Source organism: Manis javanica, chromosome 16 (assembly GCF_040802235.1).
Source record: "Manis javanica isolate MJ-LG chromosome 16, MJ_LKY, whole genome shotgun sequence".
NCBI classification, from domain to species: Eukaryota; Metazoa; Chordata; class Mammalia; order Pholidota; family Manidae; genus Manis; species Manis javanica.
In genome coordinates this window covers 31972944-31999190 of record NC_133171.1, presented here as the reverse complement: position 1 = coordinate 31999190, position 26247 = coordinate 31972944, and the positions used below count along the sequence as shown (strand labels likewise).

Below are 26247 nucleotides of genomic sequence, written 5' to 3'. Positions count from 1 at the left end.
TGGCTCAAAAGTAAGTTCTTCCTGCTTTCTACTGGTATAGGTCACTGGCCCTAATAAACGTTGGAGTTCTCCACTTAAGGGGCTAGTAGACAGGACACTGCACTTCTGTAAATATGCACCCCCATTTAGCCAGTGTACATGTCTATGCCATGCCACTCCATGGCCTTTGGGTCCAGTCTCACACTCACCCCACAATGGGATAGGTGGTCATTATCTTGGTTGGAGCTATTCCAGCGATTGGTTCCATAACCGGCAAGGCATGGTACACAGCAGCCAATTGCTTCTCTATCAAGATGTACTGGACCTCTGCTCCTTCCCATAGTTGTCATCAAAATCCAATAGGTTGGTGTGTCCGTTCAAGCCACTGCCAAAGACCCCATCCATAACCATCTTCGGTTACATGAACATCGAGTTCACAGGGCCTTGATGAGTGTGTTACATTCAAGGCCTGTAGGGCCTTGACTGCACACTTGGCAGCAGTAAAAGCAGCTGCACATGTCTCATCCCAGTCCCACCTGACGCCCTTTCATACCAACCGGTATAAGGGCTTCAGAATTTGTGCCAAGTGTGGGATAAACACACTCCAGTAGTCCAAAAGACCCCAAAACTCTTGTAATACTGCCACAGTGGTAGGGGTGGGGAAAGCCTGGACCTTGTGTATAACTCTTCAGGAACAACTCTATTTTTACCCAACCAGACAACCCCCAAGAACTTCACAGAAAAACCAGGTCCCTGAAATTGGTGCTGTTCACAGCCCATCCTTTTTCCTATAGATGTTAGATGTTGCAACAGTCTAGGAACTGCCCCTTCTAAATCTGAAAGAGAATCAGATGTGAGCATAATATCATCAATGTAGTGATACAACCGGACTGTTTGCAGTTTCTTCCATGTGGCCAAGTCCTGGGCTACAAGTCCATGACAGATGGTGGGACTGTGGAGATATCCCTGTGGAAGGACAGTGAATGTCCACTGCCAGCCTTCCCATATGAAGGCAAACTGTTCCTAGCTTTCCTGTGCTATGTCAATAGAGAAGAAAGCATTAGCAAGGTCTACTACATACTGATACACTCCCAGTTCATGGCTGAGGGTGTCCAGAACATCTGCATGCAAAGGGGGTGTGACTTTACTCAATTCCCTGTAGTCTACAGTCTTATGCCAGGAGCCGTCTGGCTTTCTCACTGGGGAATTAAAGGACTGGGGAATTAAAAGGACTATGAGTGGGCTTTATGATGCCCACCCTCCCCAACTCCTGCAGAGTTTCTCCGATTTCCTTGTGCCCCCCAGGCAATTTATACTGCTTAGTATTTGTCACCCACCTAGGCACAGGCAAAATATATTCAGGGATGGGAGAAATGTACACGGTATACTCCTTTGGGGGTAAACGCCCTATCCCCAGTGAGATTTGGGCTTTCTTCACTCTAACTGCCTTATCCCCATAGCCATCCATCACAGCAGGGGTCCTGGGAAAATGCTCAGGGTTGCCATGAATGAGAGAACACTCAGCTCCTATGCCCACCAGTGCCAGGACACGTTGTACATTCACAGGGGACCAATGAATTTCTAATTCTACATGTGGCCTCTGGTCCCCACCATGTCCCCCAAGGTGGGGACTTTGAACTCCCTACTCAGTTGAACTGTGATGCCCAATCATCCTCCTTTGGGAGTGAGGGCTCAGGTGAATCCTGAATACTGTCTCCCATGAAGTTCTGCAGGGACACAGGCCGAGCATGAGGCCTTGACTCTGGTTTCCACGTCCTGGACCTCAGCGGCTGGAACTGCTGCTCTGGATTCAATTGGTGCCATAGTTCCAACAATATTCTATTGGGCTGCCCATTGAGTCTTTCTTTCACTACCCCGGCCTTTATCAAATCAACCCACATCTGGGTCCTGGAGACCTTTATGGGACCTTTTGCACCTCTCCTTTCAGTCGTGACCCATACTTCCCTCCATGCCCTTATTGTTTCAACCTCCCCCAGATCTGCTGAAGTACGAGTAACCTCACTTATGGGTTGCCCTACATGGGGGGCAAGAATATTCACTAGGGACCCAAAGAGAGATGGGGGAGCTGTATGCAGCACCAGATTTCTCATTCCAATAATGAACCCCTCCTCATCAGGGCCCTGGAGGTCCATATTATAGATGACATTTTCATACCCAATTCCTGAAGTACCTGTTGGAGATCTGCATACGTTTTCCAACTATTGGGGAAATATGGTAAATCACTCTGATTAGGCCAAACTATCCTGATGGCAGCTGTCAGCCATTCCAGGAGTGTCTGATTCCCTGAGGTGTGACAGGGAAGGAGGGAAGGGTGACTACTGATGGAGGGAAGGGTGAGTCCTCAGGGAAGCTATTCAACTCATCTCAGTATCCAACACAACAATGTTTTCCACCCCCATATCTCAGAGACATAAAAGCCACATAGGCAGGGATTCTAAAGGCCTCTGCCTATACCAGACACCCATGTCCACCGGCTCATCCTGGGTAAAGGGGCGGAACCTGGAGTGCTCCACAACCTGGGGAGGGTCTGTTCTTCCCCCTGAGGAGCCTGCAGTTTTTTCATTTTTTATTTTCTTAATTACAGCTGGGCAGGCCTTTAAAACAAGAGAAGATGGTACCTTCAGTGGTGGCCTGGGTAGCAGATCTGCTAATGACCCTATTTCCTCCTCTTCTCCCTCGGGCTTCTCCACCAATGGCTCCACCTCCACCATTTCCGGGGCTGAAGGCACCACTCTTTCCCCCCAGCTCCCTCACAGCCTCCTGCAACATGGCTTTTCCTGCTGCCTCCCCACTTGCCGCTAAGGAGTCTTCTGGGAGCATAACCTGTCTTTTCAGTAACTGTCTCTCTTCTTTAACAGCATCCCATACATTATTGCTCAGCTCCTCCAAGCAATGCTGAAGTGTGTCTCTCTCCTGCCTAATCCCCTCTCTCTCATCACTAACCCTCTCGATGATCCTCTCTTTCTCCTGTATAACATTTTGTACTATCTAGATGAAAAGAGACCCTACAATGCCAGCTGCTACATGGCCCCCTAAAGTCTCCAAGCAGGCTTCCAACTCACAGAGGGCTAATCCTGCAGCTATCAGTGTTTCCAACCTTCCCCAGTTCTGGGGAAGGCCCCACCCCTCTAAGAGGTACTTTACCCTAGACCAATTCCCCCCTAGGAGTTCTCAACTTGGAAGCCGCACAGCTGGGGGGATAATAACCAGTGCAACGGCACCCTCTGCCGCTGCATCCACTGGGGTCTCCCCACCATCCACAGGAGCAGCCCTCCCAAAGGTCACACCCATTATGAAATTTTGGATTCAGAGGAATCCTGCCAACTTCCACCAGAAGTAAGTCGGGAAAGGAAATCCGGGGCAAAATACCTCTAAAAACAGAAATCAGTCAAAGGGAAAAGTAAAGTTTAAAACCCATTTATTGCTTACAAAATGCAGTCCAGCACCATCTCTCTCTCTCCCTGGAAGAAGCAAGCCAGCCAGCCAGCCAGCCGCTCCCCTTAAACAATCAGGTTCAGACAGGCCCTCAGTTGCCCAGGTAACCCACTGACATGGAGATGAACTTCTCTCCACCCCTAAGGATATGCAAATACACTAAAGCCAGGTGAGATATTCTGGAAATGTTACAATTTTACCCACACTAACATATAAATATATTTACAGGAAAAAGAAAACTCAGACATTTGCCTTACAAATATTTTGAATTTGAATCTTGAAATAAAACTAGCATCAATCCAGTAATCTTAACCTCTTTCAATTACATCAGAAACTAACATATGTTTTAAAATGGGGTTTCAATTAAACATACTTTATGTCTATTCAAATCTGAAAATTATTCCAACATACTGGAGAAGATTTAAGGTCACTTCCTCAGGATTTTCCAAAATATTAGTGGAAGAATTGCATGTAATGACCTTGCAGATGGAGTAGTTAAGAGTAACAAAATAAATGATTTTAAAAGAAGAAGGATTTGAGATAAAAATGGGTCTTTGAGGCAGAAGAAATGCAGTTGAAGGGAAAGAGTAGTTACATAAAGTGAGTATCCTTCCAGGCAAATGGTAGGGGGCAACATCTCCACATCCTTGTTTTTGAAACATTTGTATAACATCAAGATAAAACAGGCTAAATGATTCATGAAACATGGGACTTTCCAAAACTCATGTATTAAAGGGATATTTATGCAGGAACACGTTCTTTGTTTTATTCTTTCTATTTTAAAATATCATACGTCTGTGTTATCAGAAGGACTTCAATAAGATCATTAATTTTAAAACTGTTCTATACGTGAGTCAGATAATCCACCTAAACGAAGGAACAGAATTTGTTTCCCCAACAATTGACCAGATGAGGTGGTTGAATCAGATAAGGGTGAGAATCCATGGAACCGTAGATACGATTTTTTTATGTTAAAAAAAAAGCCATAGGGGGGAGGAGCCAACATGGCGGCATGAGTAGGACAGTGGGAATCTCCTCCCAAAAACATACATATTTTTGAAAATACAACAAATACAACTAATCCTAAAAGAGAGACCAGAAGACACAGGACAACAGCCTGACTATATCCACTCGAGCGAGAGCCCAGAGCTTGGTGAAAGGGGTAATATATAGGCCCTGGCCCGGCGGGAGCCGAGCACACGTCCCCCCAGCTCCCGGCAGGACGGAGAGGGAGCCCAGGACTGCTACACACCCAGCCCCAGCCACTCGCACCAGAGCGCACACACAGTGCATACATGGAGGGCTGGAAACTAGGGAAATAGGGCAGCAAGATTTCTGAGCGGGTTCCGAAGCTGATGCCCCTGTGACAAAGAAAAGCGAGTGCTTTTTGAAAGTCTTAAAGAGACAGGGACATAACAGCTGGACGGAAACAACAAAGGTCACAGTCCAGTGGCTGGAAATTACAGGGAAAACTGGGCGCACTAACCCCCTGGGCAACAGCTCTGAGACCCCTCACGGAGGTAAACAGCCAAACAATGCCCCCGTCCATTACCTCTCTGGGCGCTGCGAAAGCAGAGAAGCAGCATAAGGCAGGCCCCGCCCCCTCAGAAAGGGAGTTTTCTCCATATCGGCCGGGCAAGACACAAAGACCCAGCCTACATGTAATAACCCAACACAAGCCACTAGGGGTAGCAGTTGTCCCAGTAAAGAAAGGCCAGTAGCAAGTAAAAAGTTTGGCCCTCCCAGCTGACCGTCAATAGCACCTGTCAACATGAAAAGGCAAAAAAATATGATCCAGACAAGACTAACCCAGACAGCTTTGGCATCTGCTACATCTTCCCCTGAGAAGGAACCTGGGGAGATAGATTTAGCCAGTTTTCCTGAAAAAGAATTCAAAAGAAAAGGCATAACCATGCTGATGGACTTGCAGAGAAATATGCAAGAACTAAGGAAGAAGAATACAGAAATATAACAAGCTCTGGAAGGGCTTCAAAACAGAATGGACGAGATGCAAGAGACCATTAATGGACTAGAAAACAGAGAACAGGAACACAGAGAAGCTGATGCAGAGAGAGATAAAAGGATCTCCAGGAATGAAAGAATTCTAAGAGAGCTGAGTGACCAATCAAAATGGAACAATATCCGCATTATAGGGGTACCAGAAGAAGAAGAGGGAGAAAAAGCGATAGAAAGTGTCTTTGAAGAAATAATTGCCAAAAACTTCCCCAAACTAGGGGAGGAAATGGCCTCTCAGACCACAGAGGTACACAGAACTCCCATGACAAGTGATCCAAGGAGGGAAACACCAAGACACATAATAATTAAAATTGTAAAGATCAAAGACAAGGACAAAGTATTAAAGGCAGCAAGAGAGAAAAAAAAGGTTACCTACAAAGGAAAACCCATCAGGCTATCATCACACCTCTCAACAGAAACCCTACAGGCCAGAAGAGAATGGCATGATATACTTAATGCAATGAAACAGAAGGGCCTCGAACCAAGACTACTGTATCCAGAACGAATATCATTTAAATATGAAGGAGGGATTAAACAATTCCCAGACAAGCAAAAGTTGAGGGAATTTGCCTCCCACAAATCACCTCTACACGGCATCCTACAGGGACTGCTCTAGATGGGAGCACTCCTAAAAAGAGCACAGAACAGAACACTCAACACATGAAGAAGGGAGGAGGAGGAATAAGAAGAGAGAGAAATAAAGAATCATCAGACCACATTTATAATAGCTCAACAAGCGAGTTACATTAGACAGTAAGATAGTAAAGAAGCTAACCTGGAAACTTTGGTAATGACAAACTTAAAGCCTGCAATGGCAATAAGTTCATACCTCTCAATAATCGCCCTAAATGTAAATGGACTGAATGCACCAATCAAAAGACACAGAGTAACAGAATGGATAAAAAAGCAAGATCCATCCATATGCTGCTTACACGAGACTCACCTCAAACCCAAAGACATGCACAGACTTAAAGTCAAGGGATGGAAAAAGATATTTCATGCAAACAACAAAGAGAAGAAAGCAGGTGTTACAATTCTGGTATCAGACAAGACAGACTTCAAAATAAAGAAAGTAACAAAAGACAAAGAAGGACATTACATAATAATAAAGGGCTCAGTCCAACAAGAGGATATAACCATTATAAATATATATGCACCCAATACAGGAGCACCAACACACCTAAAACAAATACTAAGAGAACTAAAGGAAGAAATAGAATGCAATGCATTCATTCTAGGAGACTTCAACACACCACTCACTCCAAATGACAGATCCACCGGACAGAAAATAAGTAAGGACACAGAGGCACTGAACAACACACTAGAACAGATGGACCTAATAGACATCTGTAGAACTCTACATCCAAAAGCAACAGGATACACATTCTTCTCAAGTGCACATGGAACATTCTCCAGAATACACCACATACTAGGCCACAAAAAGAGCCTGAGTAAATTCCAAAAGATTGAAATCCTACAAACCAACTTTTCAGACCACAAAGGCATAAAACTAGAAATAAACTGTACAAAGAAAGCAAAAAGGCTCACAAACACATGGAGGCTTAACAACACGCTCCTAAATAATCAATGGATCAATGACCAAATCAAAATGGAGATCCAGCAATATATGGAAACAAACAACAACAACAACACTAAGCCCCAACTACTGTGGGACACAGCAAAAGCAGCCTTAAGAGGAAAGTATATAGCAATCCAGGCATATTTAAAGAAGGAAGAACAATCCCAAATGAATGGTCTAATGTCACAATTATCGAAATTGGAAAAAGAAGAACAAATGAGGTCTAAGGTCAGCAGAAGGAGGGACATAATAAAGATCAGAGAAGAAATAAATAAAATTGAGAAGAATAAAACAATAGCAAAAATCAATGAAACCAAGAGCTGGTTATTCGAGAAAATAAACAAAATAGATAAGCCTCTAGCCAGACTTATTAAGAGGAAAAGAGTCAACACAAATCAACAGTATCAGAAACTAGAAAGGAAAAATCACGACGGACCCCACAGAAGTACAAAGAATTATTTGTGAGTACTATGAAAACCTATATGCTAACAAGCTTGGAAACCTAGGAGAAATGGACAACTTCCTAGAAAAATACAACCTTCCAAGACTGACCAGGAAAGAAACAGAAAATCTAAACAGACCAATTACCAGCAAAGAAATTGAAGCGGTAATCAAAAAACTACCCAAGAACAAAACCCCCGGTCCAGATGGATTCACCTCAGAATTTTATCAGACACACAGGGAAGACATAATACCCATTTTCCTTAAAGTTTTCCAAAAAATAGAAGAGGAGGGAATACTACCAAACTCATTCTATGAAGCCAACATCACCCTAATACCAAAACCAGGCAAAGACCCCACCAAAAAAGAAAACTACAGACCAATATCCCTGATGAACGTAGATGCAAAAATACTCAACAAAATATTAGCAAACCGAATTCAAAAATACATCAAAAAGATCGTACACCATGACCAAGTGGGATTCATCCAGGGATGCAAGGATGGTACAAAATTCGAAACTCCATCAACATCATCCACCACATCAACAAAAAGAAAGACAAAAATCACATGATCATCTACATAGATGCTAAAAAAGTATTTGACAAAGTTCAACATTCATTCATGATAAAAACTCTCAGCAAATTAGGAATAGAGGGCAAGTACCTCAACATAATAAAGGCCATATATGATAAACCCGTAGCCAACATTATATTGAACAGAGAGAAGCTGAAAGCTTTTCCTCTGAGATTGGGAACTAGACAGGGATGCCCACTCTCCCCACTGTTATTTAACATAGTACTGGAGGTCCTAGCCACCACAATTACACAAAACAAAGAAATACAAGGAATCCAGATTGGTAAAGATGTTAAACTGTCACTATTTGCAGATAACATGATACTGTACATAAAAAACCCTAAAGACTCCACCCCAAAACTACTAGAACTGATATTGGAATACAGCAAAGTTGCAGGATACAAAATCAACACACAGAAATCTGTGGCTTTCCTATACACTAACAATGAACCAACAGAAAGAGAAATCAGGCAAACAACTCCATTCACAATAGCATCAAAAAAAATAAAATACCTAGGAATAAACCTAACCAAAGAGGTGAAAGACTTATACTCTGAAAACTACAAGTCACTCTTAAGAGAAATTAAAGGGGACACTAACAGATGGAAACTCATCCCATGCTCATGGCTAGGAAGAATTAATGTCGTCAAAATGGCCATCCTGCCCAAAGCAATATACAGAGTCAATGCAATCCCTATGAAACTACCAGCAACATTCTTCAATGAACTGGAACAAATAATTCAAAAATTCATATGGAAACACCAAAGACCCCGAATAGCCAAAGCAATCCTGAGAAAGAAGAATAAAGTAGGGGGGATCTCACTCCCCAACTTCAAGCTCTACTACAAAGCCACAGTAATCCAGACAATTTGGTACTGGCACAAGAACAGAGCCACAGACCAATGGAACAGACTAGAGAATCCAGACATTAACCCAGACCTATATGGTCAATTAATATTTGATAAAGGAGCCATGGACATACAATGGCAAAATGACAGAGTCTTCAAGAGATGGTGCTGGCAAAACTGGACAGCTACATGTAGGAGAATGAAACTGGACCATTGCCTAACCCCATATACAAAAGTAAACTCAAAATGGATCAAAGACCTGAATGTAAGTCATGAAACCCTAAAACTCTTGGAAAAAAACATAGGCAAAAACCTCTTAGACATAAACATGAGTGACCTCTTCTTGAACATATCTCCCTGGGCAAGGAAAACAACAGCAAAAATGAACAAGTGGGACTATATTAAACTGAAAAGCTTCTGTACAGCAAAAAACACCATCAATAGAACAAAAAGGAACCCTACAGTATGGAAGAATATATTTGAAAATGACAGATCCAATAAAGGCTTGACGTCCAGAATATATAAAGAGCTCACACGCCTGAACAAACAAAAAACAAATAACCCAATTAAAAAATGGGCAGAGGAACTGAACAGACAGTTCTCTAAAAAAGAAATACAGATGGCCAACAGACACATGAAAAGATGCTCCACATCGCTAATTATCAGAGAAATGCAAATTAAAACTACAATGAGGTATCACCTCACACCAGTAAGGATAGCTGCCATCCAAAAGACAAACAACAACAAATATTGGCGAGGCTGTGGAGAAAGGGGAACCCTCCTACACTGCTGGTGGGAATGTAAATTAGTTCAACCATTGTGGAAAGCAGTATGGAGGTGCATCAAAATGCTCAAAACAGACCTACCATTTGACCCAGGAATTCCACTCCTAGGAATTTACCCTAAGAATGCAGCAATCAAGTTTGAGAAAGACAGATGCACCCCTATGTTTACTGCAGCACTATTTACAATAGCCAAGAATTGGAAGCAACCTAAATGCCCATCGGTAGATGAATGGATAAAGAAGATGTGGTACATATACACAATGGAATACTACTCAGCCATAAGAAAAGGGAAAATCCTACCATTTGCAGCAACATGGATGGAGCTGGAGGGTATTATGCTCAGCAAAATAAGCCAAGCGTAGAAAGAGAAATACCAAATGATTTCACTCATCTGTGCAGTATAAGAACAAAGGAAAAACTGAAGGAACAAAACAGCAGCAGAATCACAGAACCCAAGAATGGACTAACAGGTACCAAAGGCAAAGGGACTGAGGAGGATGGGTGGGAAGGAAGGATAAGGGGGGGGAGAAGAAGGGGGGTATTAAGATTAGCATGCATGGGGTTGTGGGATAAAGGGGAGGCAGGGCTCTACAACACAGAGAAGACAAGTAGTGACTCTACAACACTTTGCTATGCTGATGGACAGTGACTGTAAAGGGGTTTATAGGGGGGACCTGATATAGGGGAGAGCCTAGTAAACATTATATTCATCATTTAAGTGTAGATTAAGATAACAACAACAAAAAAAAAACAGCAGTTCCTGTGTGGTGACCTCCAATGAGTTCTACACAATGGTATAAAGGGCATATAAAAGTGTAGGCAAAGGGTTTGTTTCTGCTTATACAGAGGATCAAAGCCTAATTTGGCTACCCCGAAAATGAACTAAGATACGATATGAAGAAGAACTTCCAACATCACCACTCTCTGGAAGACTCATGCCAGATGATGATCATTCAAAAACCCCAACAAAGATCCACGCGCTGCTACAGGAGTAGATGCAGTCATCCCACCGGTTCCTGGACTTGCCATGGGAATGAAGAAGGAGATATCTAAGCTGGCCTGTGCACACAGTAAAACAACAAATTTTACTGGATCTACACTGTTGGAACTCAACCAAGAATTAGGAGAAGTGCAAATTGTACCGCTCCAAAATCTTACAACTACAGACTATTTACTGTTAAAAGAACATATGGGATGTGAACAGTTCCCAGGAATGGGTTGTTTTAATTTGTCTGATTTCTCTCAGACTGTTCAAGTTCAGTTGGACAATATCCACCATATCACAGATAAGTTTTCACAAATGCCTAAGGTGCCTAACTGATTTTCTTGGTTTCACTGGAGATGGCTGGTAATTATAGGTCTGCTTTGGTTATGTAACTGTATTCCTATTATGTTAATGTGTGTGTGCAATTTAATTAGTAGTTTAAAACCTATACATGCTGAAGTTACTGTATGAGAAGATATGTCAAAGAAATAATCAATCTTCCCATGTTTTCTTCCGCCTGCTACTTCTATAGCTTTTCTTCTTCCTTCCTAATTACAACCCATAAATAGAATTCATGCCTCATATAGAATTTACTGTGTATCACAATTCTTCCAAGTGGTAAAGATACCCCAAGACGAATGCTGGACATAGAAGCCACAGGGCATAAATATGCAAAGAAGTAAAAAACTAACCTTTTCAAACAATAAGGCTTCTCTCTCACTTACCAACTTTACATTTCCCTGTATGGCCCCAGAAGATGACTGGTTAGCCAGAGATGGGTGAGATCCCTCAAGGGAGGAACAACCTAAGACAGGCACAGTTGCAGGGGGGCCATCAGGTGAGAAATTGGGGATCAACAGAGGTGAGGCTTAGAACCTCAACCCCCCTGTTTTGAGAGAAATCTTCTGCATCCGTGGATGTTTTATTGCCCTTGTCTAGCTTGGATTAACACATAGTCTACAGGCACACACCTGATCATCTACATTTGCTCTCTTACAACACTAAACTATGTTTTCTACCTTTATCTTGCATCTACCTACCACTTCAGCATTTTATTAAAAATAATCATAATAAAGAGAGAAATGTGGTATCCACATATAAATCAAGTATAAAAATCAAACGAATATTCATATTTGAACTGTTTATAGTTCATAATGCATGATCAAAACCGAAAGTTTCTGTGATAACTGCCCTTGTACTAGTCACCATGTAACTTATTCACTATGTAAGAGTTTGTTCTCCATGTAAGAACTTGTTCATTATGCTTCAGAAGATTGGAGACTGACGAAAATTAGGCTTGGGGTGGATTAATGATTATACATTGAGCATTGAGTCCCCTATGCAGAATTTTATTGTTGGTAACAACCATTTGATCAAAAAAAATAGGAGAGATGCCCTCAAAAAAAAAAAAAAAAAGTACACACTTCCAATTGCAAAATAAATAAGTAACCAGGATGTAATGTATAGCATAAGGAATATAGTCAAAATATTGTAACAACTTGGTATGGTGATAGCTGGTACCTAGAATTATCATGTATATAAATGTTCAATCACTGTGTTGTACACCTGAAACTAATGTAATACTGTGTGTCAACTACCCTTCAATAAAAAATAATTATCTAAAAAATAAAAATAAAAATAAAAGCCATAGCATGGTCTCAATAACCAGAGTTTGCAGCAAGTAGCTGCAGGAAGCACACCGGCTCGCAGAAAGCTGAAGCTGCAACAGGCTTCCAAGGGGCCCGGCAGCTGTGCAACCCATCTGCCCTGCTCAGGAAGGCGGAGGGCTGAACACATGTAACATGTGTGCACTTCTCACACACCAGCCCACAGACTTAGGAAGCCATTTTGGAAGATAAATGGCGGAAGTCAGTGTGGGCTTTGAGGCCCTGGGGTATTTTTATTTTTCAGAATGATGAGATTTGTTTTTTAATGTTTTCCTGGCTGGAAATCAGAGTGGAGGGGTTCTGCTTTCTAACAGCAGAGGTCACTAACATCAAAGAAGGAAATGAAGCAATCTGGGCCGCACTTGCTGTCACTATCATTGAGTTTCACAATCAACAGGCAACAGACTGACACACTACACACTACACACACACACACACACACACACATTCTACCACAGAATATGGGGGGATGAACGAGACTAGAATATAAAGTGAAAATTTCCACTATACATGTTTACAACTATTGACATTTTTTTCTTACCTCACCAACCATCAACTTGAATATATCTTCAGAAAGACCATATAGTCGCAAAGAAAAGAATGAGGAAACTAAAATATTTTATCCCTGCAGACTTTTGGCAAATTATTGAGTGCCTAGCACTGTTTTAAATATTTGGGGTACAAAAGTATAAATAAATATATTATGTCTGCACTTGCCCTGCCATTAATTCTGTGACAGAGGAAGTGAAGTATTAAATAGCAAACATCAGAGGCTATGACAGAGAAAATTTAGAAAAGCGGAGGAAAATTTTCCTGTTTTGAGCAGCTGATCTGCATTTCATTTTACTTTGATCCCTGCAAATTACATAGCTGGCCACTGCTTATGAGAAATAGATTATCACACGTAATTTTTGTGCATACATTGGAAAGAAAACACAAGATGAATAAATTGGTTCGGTCAGAGTGGAAAGCCTAGCAAATTCTCAAAAATGTTAGTTTTCTTCGTATCGATCAGTGACTTGTTACAACAACACAAGTTCTCAAACTTATAATGGAAACGTCTATGTCCAGACATCTCTGTATCTCGGATGCTATTCTTCCAATAATTTCTATTTTCTACGTGCTTTAGAGCAAGATAAAGGCAGGTCCCTGACACAGCAATTAAAGTCACAGGGGTGCCAGGCTCCAGGCATCTGGCAGAGGCTGGGAAGGCCTGGGGAAGAGGCCGTACCCCAGAAGTACATGGGTGGCTTCATACTGAGCTTTGAGCAACCCCGGCCTCTGGGAGCCTAAGACACAAAGCCGGCCTCCGCACACAAGGCACAGAGGGGTCTGCAGAGCCAGCGGGAGGGTGGGGTGAGTTCTGATGTATGCGGCCACTGCAGCCCTCAACAGGATGCATGGTGCTGTGTCCAGTGACAAGTGTAAGGCTGGAGGCACTGGAGGGAGGGGTGAGCACAATGGACACTGACGACGTGCCAAAGTCCCTGGCTGCTGCCCCCTCCCAACCTGAAAAATGTGCCATAGGCTAGCCAATCCTCGCACTGCTGTAAATCTATGCTCTGCCTCCCCCTACCTTCTTTAAAAACTCAGTGCCTCCCCCCCACAGAATTCTATTGTTGTTAACATGTATTTGCTCAATAAACACGAAGGGTGCCCTCTCAGCATCACTCTCACACGGGTTCAGCCTCGAGTCCCCTGCCTGGTCCTTTCGGGTCTTTGACACCTCATCACATCTCCCATCCCCCTACCCCCCCACCCCACCCCTGGCTGCAGGCCACAGGCAGGGGGGAGCCAACACCTCAGGACTCATACAGAAATGAACATGGCAGAACACAGCCAAGTAGAACTGTGTGAGAGTTTGAAGAGCAAGACAGGAAATAGAAAAAGTAAAAGAAATCGCTCTGTTTCTATAGGCACAAGCAGCATCTCAGGAAAAGTAAGAGCAGGTGAGAGAAAATAATAATGCTTCAATAAGAAGCCAGATGGAACTCAGAACTAAAGACCTGGAATTTGAGCTCTTCAAAGCAAAAACTTCTCAAAATTCTAGTAAAACAGAATTGGAAAAATACAAGCAACTCTACCTGGAAGAATTAAAAGTTAGAAATTCATTGGAAAATAAACTGAACATTCTCCACAGGACTACTGAGAGGCTAACAGAGATGAGTGCCACACTTCTTGAGGATAACGGGCAGAAGAGGACTTCACGCAGCACTCTTACTATGAGGCCAGCGCTGGAAACAGCTCGCGCTGGAAATCTCACTCCAAGAGAAAACTCAGTGGTTCCTACCACACACCCGTGGACTTCAGATGACACGGAGACGTTCTTTGCCAGGATGCAGCAGGAATTGGAAGAGAATATAACTAGAGAACTAGAAGCTGCAGCTGTTAAATTTGAATCTGAATCCTGTAGAGTTCCTCCACTAGGATCTACTGATGCGTCAAATCCAACTCAATATCTACTTTTGAAAACAGCACAAGAATGTGCACAGATTTTGAGGGAAAATTACATGATCTGAAAGATAGAGGTAAAAATGAATATACTGGTCTGTTTATATACACTGGTCTGTTTATATAATCCTTTCCCATTAAACATAGGACATGTGAAAACCTTTACTAAGGGAAATTATTTTTGAATAAAAAAAACAGGGCACTCCTTCACACTGAAGATTTCTTAAATCCTACATCAAGCAAGAAAAGAGAAATCTGTTTTTTTCCCCTACTGTGATGATAAGAGTATCCATGGCACATTTTAAATTGTCATTTTTAAAAAGTGCTACATTGTTATTGTTGAGGGTTTGGCTGTACAAGTACATAATGGGAAAATAAATATTCACAATAACTCAGAAAAAAAAAAAAAAAACTCACTGCCTGCCCTGCCGCGCGCGACTTCTCCAGCCTGTGTCTGTGCAGACTGGTGAACCTCGCCCGGGACTGCGCTCAAATAAACTGCCTGCTCTTTTGTTGCCTCTCGTCACCTGCTTATTTCAGTTAGAATTCATCTTACGACAAGCACGTGCAACCATCCACAGTGCTAGTAATTCCACTGAGGGCAGCCTTGGGGCCACACTCTTTGACCTTTGGCTCGCACCCCCTGGCAGTGGGGGCTTTGTGACACCTCCCTGTGTGCGCTTGGCCTGAGAGGAGGCAAAAGCAAAGCAGACACTCCTGGTTTTATTACGCCTTACTTTCAGATCATTTGGTGCACAACAGATATTCATCATGAGCAACGTCCCTCGAAAGTTTCATGCCCCACCCCGCCGCGATCCTCAGCCCTACCACCTTCACTGCCCTCCAGTCCTTCCCACACGGGATGCTGCCCCTCATGCCAAGAAGCACCCCGTTTCTCCTGCATCTGTCGACCACCCTGGCCACAGGCTGTTCCACTGGGATTGTGTGCCATTCCCAGCCGGCTTTTCCACCGAGCCCCAGAGGCAGAATGTAGGCCAGGTGCTCCCCTCCGGCAGCCTCCCCTTGATGAACCGGAGGGACAAGCCCGAGAAGCTGACAGGCTCAGCACGTACGTCCACGACGTCAGCTGCCCTCATCTCCAAAACATCCTCACTTAGCTATTGCCCAAAACCGGGGTAACATGGAGAACAGCACTGACTGCTAGACAAACAAGAACTCAGAGGATAAAACGGAGGTCCAGGCTGATGGCAGTGCCACTGGGCCTGCCCCTTCCTTCTCCCCACCTGCCCGGAGAGTGCAGGCGCTCCCTGTCCGTGACCACTCACACCTCGGAGGTCCCTGATACCACCACCAACCTGGCTGACCTGTGTGCCAGGCCCCTGATCCCGCTTGTCCTTCCACCTTCCCCAATTCCGATACTGATCAGGGAACAAGAGACATGGCCCCCAATTCTCCTCCTCCCCCTCCTCCAGTTCCGGCTGATGCTCCTCCTGCTCTTAGTCCCAGTCCCATAGTGGGAACTCCACCAAGAGAGAAGGAGGGCCCTTTTCATTCAGTCACTGCTACAGCACCGCCTACTTCTGACATCCCCACACCGCCCAGCACCTCCACCACCTTCCTGCAGCAGCCTTCCTGCCCAAGGTCGTCCCCATCACCCATGTGTGTAGGTTCTCCCCCTCCTTGTTTCTCACCTGCCCCTGTCCCAGTAGCTTCCCTCAGTAACTCGGTTCTCAGTGTCCAGGCAGCCACTTCCACTGTAGGTGCTCCCACCACGGCCGCCCAGGCACCTGCAGGCTTGCCCTCCACACCTACTTCACATCCTGATATGGACATGGGCACGACGCCCCCTTCTCACACTGACATCTGCCCTTCTCCCCCTGACTCCCCGGGGAGATAGCTCCCGAGTTCCAAACTCGGCTGTCATGCGAACCACAAGCACCCTGCAGAGGAACCTGTTCTCTGCCAACCCCACTGTATGGATCCCCAGCCACAGACACATTTTTAACAACCCCAGAGGCCCCCAGCAGTCCCCTCACCCCACAGTTGGCCTGAAGATCGGGCAGCCACAGAATGCCGCTCTCCCCAGGGCTCCTGTCCTCCCTGGGTTGTCCCTCAATGGTATATTCCATCTACAAGAACGCAGCAGGCAGCACCACTGCGAGCTTCAACCTGACTCTCTGTGATGATGTTATGGACATGACACCCCCTTCCCAGGGTGTCATCTTCCCTTCTCCCCAAGACTCCATGTGGAGATCGCTCCCATGTTCCAAAGTCAGCTGCAATGGGGACCACAGGCACCCTACAAAGGGACCCGTCTCTGCCAACCCCACTGTATGGATCCCCAGAGCCACAGACATTTTTAAGAACCCCAGCGGCCCCCAGCAGTCCCCTCAGCCCACAGTTGGCCGGAACATCGGGCCACCACAGAATGCCGCTCTCCCCAGAGCTCCTGTCCTCTCTGGGTTTCCCCTCCTGGCATCTTCAGTCCACCAGAACGCAGCAGGCAGCACTGCAAACTTTAATCCGTCTCTTCGCAACGATGCTCTGGCCACGATTCCCCCTTCCCAGTCTGTCATCTTCCGTTCTCCCCCAGACTCCATGCGGACATTGCTCTCATGTTCCAAACTCGGCTGCGACGTGGACCACAGGCACCCTGTAAAAGGACAGTCTCTGCCAATCCCATTGTACATATCCACGGCGGACCAAGTTCTCACTCTTACCTGTCATAGTGCTTTTTGCTCTCTGCCCATCTTCAATTGCTCAAGCAAAGGCTTGGGTCTGTAAGTTTCAAATCAACAGGTTTCTTTTACGTTTGATTACTCACACGATCTGGTTTAGTTTTAAACCTCAAGCCTATGATACATGTTTGTATACTCAGAGAGCTTTTGGTTATACCAACCTACAATGTCTTTTATCCTATCACTCAAAATTTTAAAGACACCTAACACCCTAAGTCAGGAATAAAAAAAGAAAATATATGAATAACTACCAAAGGGATATGTGAAAAAGTAATTATGTTCACTTTTGACCTGAATAAATAATTTATTGCAACTCTAATTTTAGACAAAGGAATATAGAAAAGTTTCCCCCTTTCTTCTGGCTTCCTGACATTTGGCTTTCCTCTATTGTTCTCAGAAGCTGCCAGTATCCTGAGTTAAACACAGATTATTTACTGCAACAGAAACTTACCCTGTGATGTGTTACTATGTGCTGTTCCCATGTAGCTGTTTCCTCCATTGCTGTATTCTGATAAAGGAAAAGAAAAACAAATAATTTATTTTTTAAGAAAATGTCTTTAATAAAGTGAGTGAGAACACCCAGCAAAAAATTTTGCACACTGCAATACCAAAACTCATTAATTAGGTACTCTGAAAGGAGCTTAATAATTATGGAAGTGTTTTTTGTTTGCTTTTGTTTTTGTTGTAAGAAACAGGAAACTACACACAGGAACTTTGTTTTTAACTTAATTTCGACAAATGCTATTCTATATTCATTTCATGTCAGCTGAAATCAGTATTCAAGCTAACTGGGCAACTTTACACTTAACATCAGAGAAAAAAAGAATAAAAACTGAAATAGGATTATCTTAAAATATATAATAACACATGTAACATTTAAAAGCTTTCCTAACATTGCGCAAAGGAAGGAAAAGTCAAATACTTCTTAACTCAATTCTTAACACTCAAAAAAAAAAAACCCCAAACAGAAAAATGTAGTCTAGTTTAAACCACAGACCACATTCTTTCTACTCTCCTTCAGAGGCAAGAACATCAAAATCCTATCCATGATTGTTTATGTAGTCAGGCAGACTTTATGAGACGTTCTGAATGAACTGAAGGATGAATATATGAATAAATACATAGATGTGTGATAATGCAAATATAATGGTAGAATCTTAGTTGTCAGGATTCAAGTAAAATTCTATCTTGCTATATTTGAAAATGATCATAATAAAATGTGTGTTTGGGGGAGGATTTCTTTTTTACAGCAAATCACTCAGAAATTGAACGCTAAATGTGATATATAATATTTTTTATACTAGTAAATTTATTAAGCGCTATTTTCATGAGCATTACATGAAGAAAAACTGTTCATTAATGACTGAGAGTTCTGATACTTTACAGAAATTGGGAAAGGTTGCCTTTGGAAGAATACCTAAGAAACAAGCAGCCTCTGGGTTGGAAAACTGGAAACTGGGGAGTGGGGTGAGAGAATCTTACTTTTCACTATGAGCCCTGTTGTACTGTTTTATCAAGCTCATCTATTACCTATTCAAAGAAATGATTTTAAAACTTGTCATTTTTCTTATTAAAAAAAATCAGAATACCTAGTTGTGTAACTTTAGACAAGTATCTTCTGATAAATCTCTAGTCTCATTCAAAAGCATTTAGATTTGTGGGAGATCAAGAAAAAGTGTCACTCCTGTAAGCATGATTCCAGCACTATCATTCCCTAGTAACTTTGAAAGAGACTGTTATACAGAAAATAAATTAGGTTAGAAATAACGTGATCACAGCCATTAACTGCCATTAACTAGGTAGCTGACTTAGTTTTCCTCACCTACAATTAAGGAACTGGATAGTCATCACAAGTAAAAAGTCCTTTCTAGCTCCAAAATTCTCTTAAGACTATAATTCCAGTTGTAGTCCAATTAAAATTACAATTCCAAACAGGCTGTACATTCAATTAATAGTGAAACACTTAGAGGCATCAAGAGTGACTGCAATTTGTGACTACTGGATCCTGAGTTCTACATACCAGTATCAACCGATTAGAATCACAATTTCTGAAGAAGCAAAAGGCTGTATTTCAGAATCTGCCAAGAGTTTGTTCAGTTTCTTTGTTCTAAGCTCTAGTTGGCAAAGACACTACTCAGAAGGGCTTCCTGCCAAAATTTCAGATCTTAATTCTAGGCAGTTTCACTGTCCTTTGGAGCTGATTACAAATCAAATGGAGAAAAGACAGGAAGACACAAGAACTGACAGGATGAACCTGTAACTGGGATGAGACCAAAACCCAAATAGAACAAATAAAGCAAGTGTTCCCCAAATGAAGGAAATCCTAATTCCTTAAAATTATCTAGGTATACAGCCAGCTACAATTTATACTTTTTACCCTTAATTTAAAAACAATCTATTCATATTCACTAATTCACTCAACAAACATTTTAGCAGATATGCTAAGTGTTGTGGACACTAATAATAGGCAGGATGCCTTCTTCCTAAGAGACACAAGGAGAAGGTGTATACTACTACATAAATGGGGTGTAAGACGTGCCAGAAAGGATGGAGACAACTCTGCCTGCTGGGACTGAATCCCCAAGAAACCAATGTTTGAGTTCAACCTTGAAAGATGACCAGGAAGAAAAGTAGGGAACGATGTTTCCAGAGAAGAAATAGCACGTCGGCAAGCATCATCTGGCTTTGAATGGCTGAGTTGTACAATTGTGAAATAGGGAAAGGGTAAAGAGAGAAGCTGCAAAAGTACGACCACAACAGGCCTTGTAATGTAATGCGAAGAACTTTAAACTCAATGAGAAAACACTAGGCAGTCAAATGATACAGTCAGAACTCATTCTGAAAGCTGTTATGTGAAAGATGGATTTGAGACGGTAAGACCAGTTAGAAAGTAAGGGGAGAGGAATTAAAGATGGTGGTTACATTCTCACTGGGCAGCTGAGTGAAAAAGCAGAAAAAAAAGAAGATTATAAATTCAGTTTTAGACATCCCTAACTTTAAGGTGCCTGAGAAAATGCCGAAGCAGAGAAATAAGCAGTAGGCAGTTGGATATATAGGTTTAAAGATCAAGACTGAGATCTAGAGCAGATAAGGATCTACAAGTAATCAACAAAGTAGTATTGAACCCAAGAGAAAATATCCAATTACCAAAGGATTAAGATAACCCTGTGGACCACAAATATTTTAGGGGGAAAAAAGGAAGAACCAAAGGAACTTGAGAAGGAGCAGCCAGTGAGGACACAGGAAAACCAGGGGAGCTAATACCAAAAATCATTACTGTCCAGGGAATACACAAAACAAAATATAAAAATGGAAAATATTATAAACAATAAATTTCCATATATTTTAAAAACTGTTGGACCCTTAAATATAATTATATACCTGAAATAGTTTATTTAGTATAATTATCTTAATAAAGCATGCTTAACACTCTTTCTCGATGACTGCAGTCCCTCGTCAGGAACATAAAACAGTAAAGGGAGGACTAATACTCTGGTGCTCTCGCTGGGCTCCTTCCGTGAGCAGAGCTGCCAACAGTTGTTTCTGAATTCTTATGCTTTACAAAAAGTGTTTTTGTTTTTTGAACTTTTTTCCATCCAAAATAGAAAACCAGATCACCTGTGACTGAGGTTGAGCCAGAAACTTGAGAAGTAAAACTTTAATTTTTGTGAAAAAAACAGATGACCCCTGCCTCTCCTTGACCTTCAGTTAAGTATTTAATTTCAAGTTGTGATCACTGCTATGCAAATGAGATACAAAGAAAAAGATTAGTGTACATGTTAAAAGGTGGGGAAAGCATACATTTGGATTGATCTAAAGGACTGTCATATAAACTCTCAAAATAGAGAGGTCCAAGAGGGAGTAAGAAAAGACAAACCTAAAGCCAGATGGAGAGGTCTGGGACATACTCTGGGGTTTAACCAACCTCTCAAATACAACGTTAAGAGCTCACTGAGCTTAAGAATTACAATAATGATCAAAGTAGGAGTGCAACAACTGTAGGATGACAGTCTCAACAGAAAGTAAAGTGAATTTAGCATCCAACATGTACTAAGTATGTTAAATTTTCTAATACTTTATACTTTATAGTGTCCACCCCTTGGTTGACAAGTTAGGAGACAAATGATGAGCTGGCTATGATTAGAAAACATTAAGAGTTGGAGGACTAAAGTGGGTCGGGAATATTTTGGTTAATCAAAGCTGGAGGTCTGCTTAAAATGTTAACTTCATGGATAAACCGCTGTATTTGCCACTGTCCTAGATCAAAGTGAAAGAACATCCACTTAATTAAGTTAGCCTTATATGGACAGTAAACATTGAGACAGTTTCATCAGGGAAAGCTATAGAACTCTGAATGCTCTCCAGTTATCAAAAAATAAAACTATTTTTTAGGTTGACATTTTCTAATGATGTGAAGATGTATGAAAGACCTTTCAAACTGTTTTCAGGTAGAATGGGGAAAGGGAAAGGGGTAGCAGGGATGACTACGTGTGATATTTCTGAGTGTATTTTTTGTGCAGCTCTGACTCTCAGCCCACAGTATTGCTTCATGATGTATATCCTTCTCATATATATAAACCATTAAAACGAACAAAGGTGTATGGGGTGGGGTGGGGGTGGGGGGTCCAAAATGGAATACAAACAGTAATAAAAGAACCTGACTGTATTACACATGAGTAACATGACCACACTGAGTAGGCCAGAGAAGAACCTGAGGAACTGCACCTTGACTGGAGGCTGTAAAGCCAAAGGCACAAAAGGATTGCACAAAAATTCTGTAGCCTACCTATAGCATAAGTCTCTCTCCTAGATACAGGGGTAAAAATATGAAATTATTTTGTGTACAGAGAAAGAAATAAATGCACTGTAGATGATAAAAGCTGTGTTTCTACCATTGGAGAAAAAAGTTATAAATAAGAAAAGGAGCAAGGGTAAGATGAACTCTATGATGTGAACCTGGAAGATGAGGTATCAGTACAAACCCATGATTTTAAACATATGTACAGACAGATTTTTAAAAAACATAGATATGCATGGATTAGTATACATAATGTCTATTTCTTAGCTCTGTGTGCCGAGAGAGCCTAGAAGCAAGAAAAATCCAATGGAAATAGCTCTGTTCTCATGGAGATCTTAATTTCTAAATACTATTCTCTAAGTAAACAAACCAAGGCTCTTTAGAGAAATAGTTGGTACCAGGAGTAGGACGGGGAAAATCAAGATGAACCTGGAATATCATGTGGCACCAGAAATTAAGCAACTACTCAAAAAATACAGGAGCTTGTCAAAAGAACACAGGAACCAACCTGAAGGGACTTCCAAAGGCCAAAGCTGGAATAACTTGAGCAACAGAATCAATAATGATAGTACTGGATTTTAACCCATAAAATAAAATAGATATCCATGAGTCCATACTGATATAATCACATAAACAAATGGGAAAGCAAGCTCTTCTTACAGAGGAATTTTACTTAACAAATGTGGAAAGGAAAAGGGAAACAATTACCATCAGGCAAATCCTACAAACTGCTGCAGCTAAGATTCACCAACAGGTGCTACAGTTACTGGGTGAAAGTTTGAAGGAACAGTATCAGCACTAGCTCAAATCAACTCCAAAACATTCATATACTACAAAAATACAGCAACTTTACAGTGGAGAAATACCATCTTACCCAAGTGATCAAGGTAAATGTTACCATTAATAGACATCAGCCTCAGGGACCCCTCCATATGCTGCACCAAGGACACAACATGATTTTTAAAGTATTCTTGCCAAAGTACACCGCCTAATTCAAATGATGAGAAAATATCAAACCAATTTGAGGGGCATTCTACAAAATAACCAATTCTCTTCAAAAGTACAAAGGTCACAAAAGACAGATGAGTTACAGATTCAAAGAGACCAAAAAGAAGTAACAACTAAATGTAGTATGTAATTATGAAACAGAAAAAAGAAAAATTGGCAAAATTCTAATAGTCTGTAGTTAATATTACTGTATCAATGTTAATTTCTTATTCTTGATAATTATTCTATGACCATGTAAAATGTAAGGGGAGGAGGATGAAGGACAAAAACTCTACTACCTTTGCAACTTTTCTCTAATTCTAACATTAATTCAAAATAAAACTTAAAAAATCTTTCCAGTTTCAAAATAAGACATATGAAAAAATACATACACAACAAAGCAGTTGATAAAAGGCAAAATCTGTAGACTCAAGAGGCCATGTTTCTTTAAAATCAGCCTCTTTATTTCATCTTAAACTCTAAGATGAATACAAAAAAAAAACTATTCCTAAGGGAATATAAAAAAAAACTATTTTAACGAAGTCACAAAATGTGTAAGGTAAAAGGGGACAAGCTGAGTTTCAACTAAGCCTCACTGAGGCACACTATCAGGGAGCTAACACTTGGTTCCAAGACCAGGCATCTTGAGGCTGAAAATCTTAGCACTAGTAGATCAAGGTTCAAAATAAGGGAGTAAATATGCCAGTTTAATGCAAGACACTTATGTATTAAAACTTATGACTTTTCCCATATATAATAAAGAAGCAAAATCACTTATCTTCAAGTAAAACTGGGTTTAATTAACTCACTAATACTTACCTAGCCAAAACAGTATTCATATCCAGAATATATAAAGAATTCCTATCAATAAAGACAGCATCATAGAAAAGATGGGCTAAGAGCTTGAAGAAATACTTCACAAAAGAGCATCATATTGAAATGGCCAGTAAACGTGGGAAAAAGTGCTCAATGTCATTAATCCACAGGGGAATACAAATTAAAAGCACAATGAACTGCAACTACACACTCACACAATAACCTAATATGAAAAAGAACACATGGAGTGAACAATCTAACCAGACTTACTACTAATGGGAGTGTAGACTGGTATAACTGCTTTGGAAATAATAAGCATACCCTATAATCACTCAACAAAAACATGCACATACATTCACTGTGAGAATGTTCACAAAAGCTTAATTCTCAATAGCCAAAACCCAAAAACAATCTAAATGCCCATCAACAATAAAATGGAAAACTACTATAACATTCACACAATAGAATATTATACAGCCATGAAACTACATAACTACATAAACCAAATATGGATGAATCTCACAATGTGTTCAATGTTGAATGGGAGAAGTCAGACATAAGAACACTTGCTGTAGCTGTATGTTTCCATTTGAGTTTAGTAACAAGTTAAATTAAAAAAAAAACTGCAAAGGAAAACTCCCCTGGGGGTAACTAACCTGTATCAGTTAAGGCATACTATCTACCTACCTACCTACAAATATACATACATACATACATAAAGAGACCACAGGGATTGAATGGAAAATCCAGAAATAGGCCCCCAAGTAAATGGAAAATTAGCATGTGAGAAAAATACTATCAAATCACTAAGTAAAGATGTACTTGTTAATAAGTAGTGCTAGAACTGCACAGTCATTTGGAAAAACAAAATTATATCTGTATCTTACCACACTCAAAAATAAACTCCAAGTGCATTAGGGATATAAGTGTAAAACAAACAAACAAACAAAACCATACAAGTGAATTTTTTTTTATTGTTGGTAGAGGGAAAAGCTTTCTAACCATAACTCAAAATACAAAATAAATTTGAGTACACAAAAAATGTTTGCATAACCAGAAAGCAAACATATACAAAATACCATAAACAAAGTCTTAAGATAACTGACAACTTAGGAGAAAATATTTGCAAGATACACCAGAAAGCCAATACGCTAGTATGTAAAGAAATGAAAAATTGCAGAGAAAAAGGACAAAAAAAATCCAATCGAAAAATGGGAAAAAGATACCTCACACACAAAAAAAATTAAAATGGCCCTCTGATATTTGGGGGAAAAAATGTTCAAACTCACAGAGAAATGCAAATGAAATAACATCATTCTCTAACCCATCACACTAAAATCTGCATCTCTTAACACTGTTGTAATAAAATTTTCAAAAGCATCTCAGGAGCTCAAGGATCTTCTCTGAAACCACAGCACATCTTATGGGGCTGGAACTCATAACCTACAGGTCAACCTCTGTCCAGTTTCAAATACATACATACATACATATTTATACATGCAAGCATGTTCACACACAGAACACTAATTCCTATATGCCTCTTCTCTGATATTTATGATGGGCTTCACTTACAGTGTTCTAAAAAATATATAATTTAACATAATAGCTGGCATTGCGTTAAGTGCACAACCACCCTGAGCTGGGTACTGTTATCATCGTCTGCATTTTACAGATGACAAAACAGCTTAGTGGTAGACCTAAGATTCATACGCCAGAGTCTAAACTCATAAAGTGACAACAACAAGGTCATTCAATGATAACTTTCCAGTCCTTATTTTACTTGACCTCTCTATGCAGGCTCTGGCCTGCTGACAGGTCCCTCCTGAAACTCCCTTCCCATGCTAGCCTTTCTCTGTGTCACTACACTCAGACCACATTCAAATGAAGAACTTCTATTCATGAGAAGACCATTAAGAAAGAACCACAAGGTTAGTAAATATATCTATAACACATACAATCAACTGGCTTTTTATCCAGAAAGTATGAAGAAAATTGATAAGAAAAAGATAATCCCAAAGTAAAGCAGGCAAAGGATGTCAACAGACCATAAAATTGAAAAGTTGCTCAACTTCATCTAGCCAAAGAGATGTAAGTTAAAATTAGAGTGAGATTGTACTAAAGACCCACCAGAAGGGCTAAAACTAAAGTGTCTGATAATACCAATTAC

The 26247-nt window shown here is 41.2% G+C and overlaps 1 protein-coding gene across 1 annotated transcript in view; it reads right to left on the bottom strand.

Moving 5' to 3' along the window:
• Positions 1 to 3401: 3401 nt before the first annotated feature.
• Positions 3402 to 26247, bottom strand: part of LOC140846714 (uncharacterized) — a 37944-nt gene continuing 15098 nt past the window's right edge. Inside the window, exons 4-5 of the mRNA XM_073224290.1 lie at positions 17931 to 17987; positions 3402 to 17394 (exon numbers count right to left, since the gene is read on the bottom strand). Of these exons, the coding sequence (XP_073080391.1) occupies positions 17132 to 17394; positions 17931 to 17987 (320 nt within the window). The 3' untranslated portion in view covers positions 3402 to 17131. The remainder of the gene's footprint in view (positions 17395 to 17930; positions 17988 to 26247) is intronic.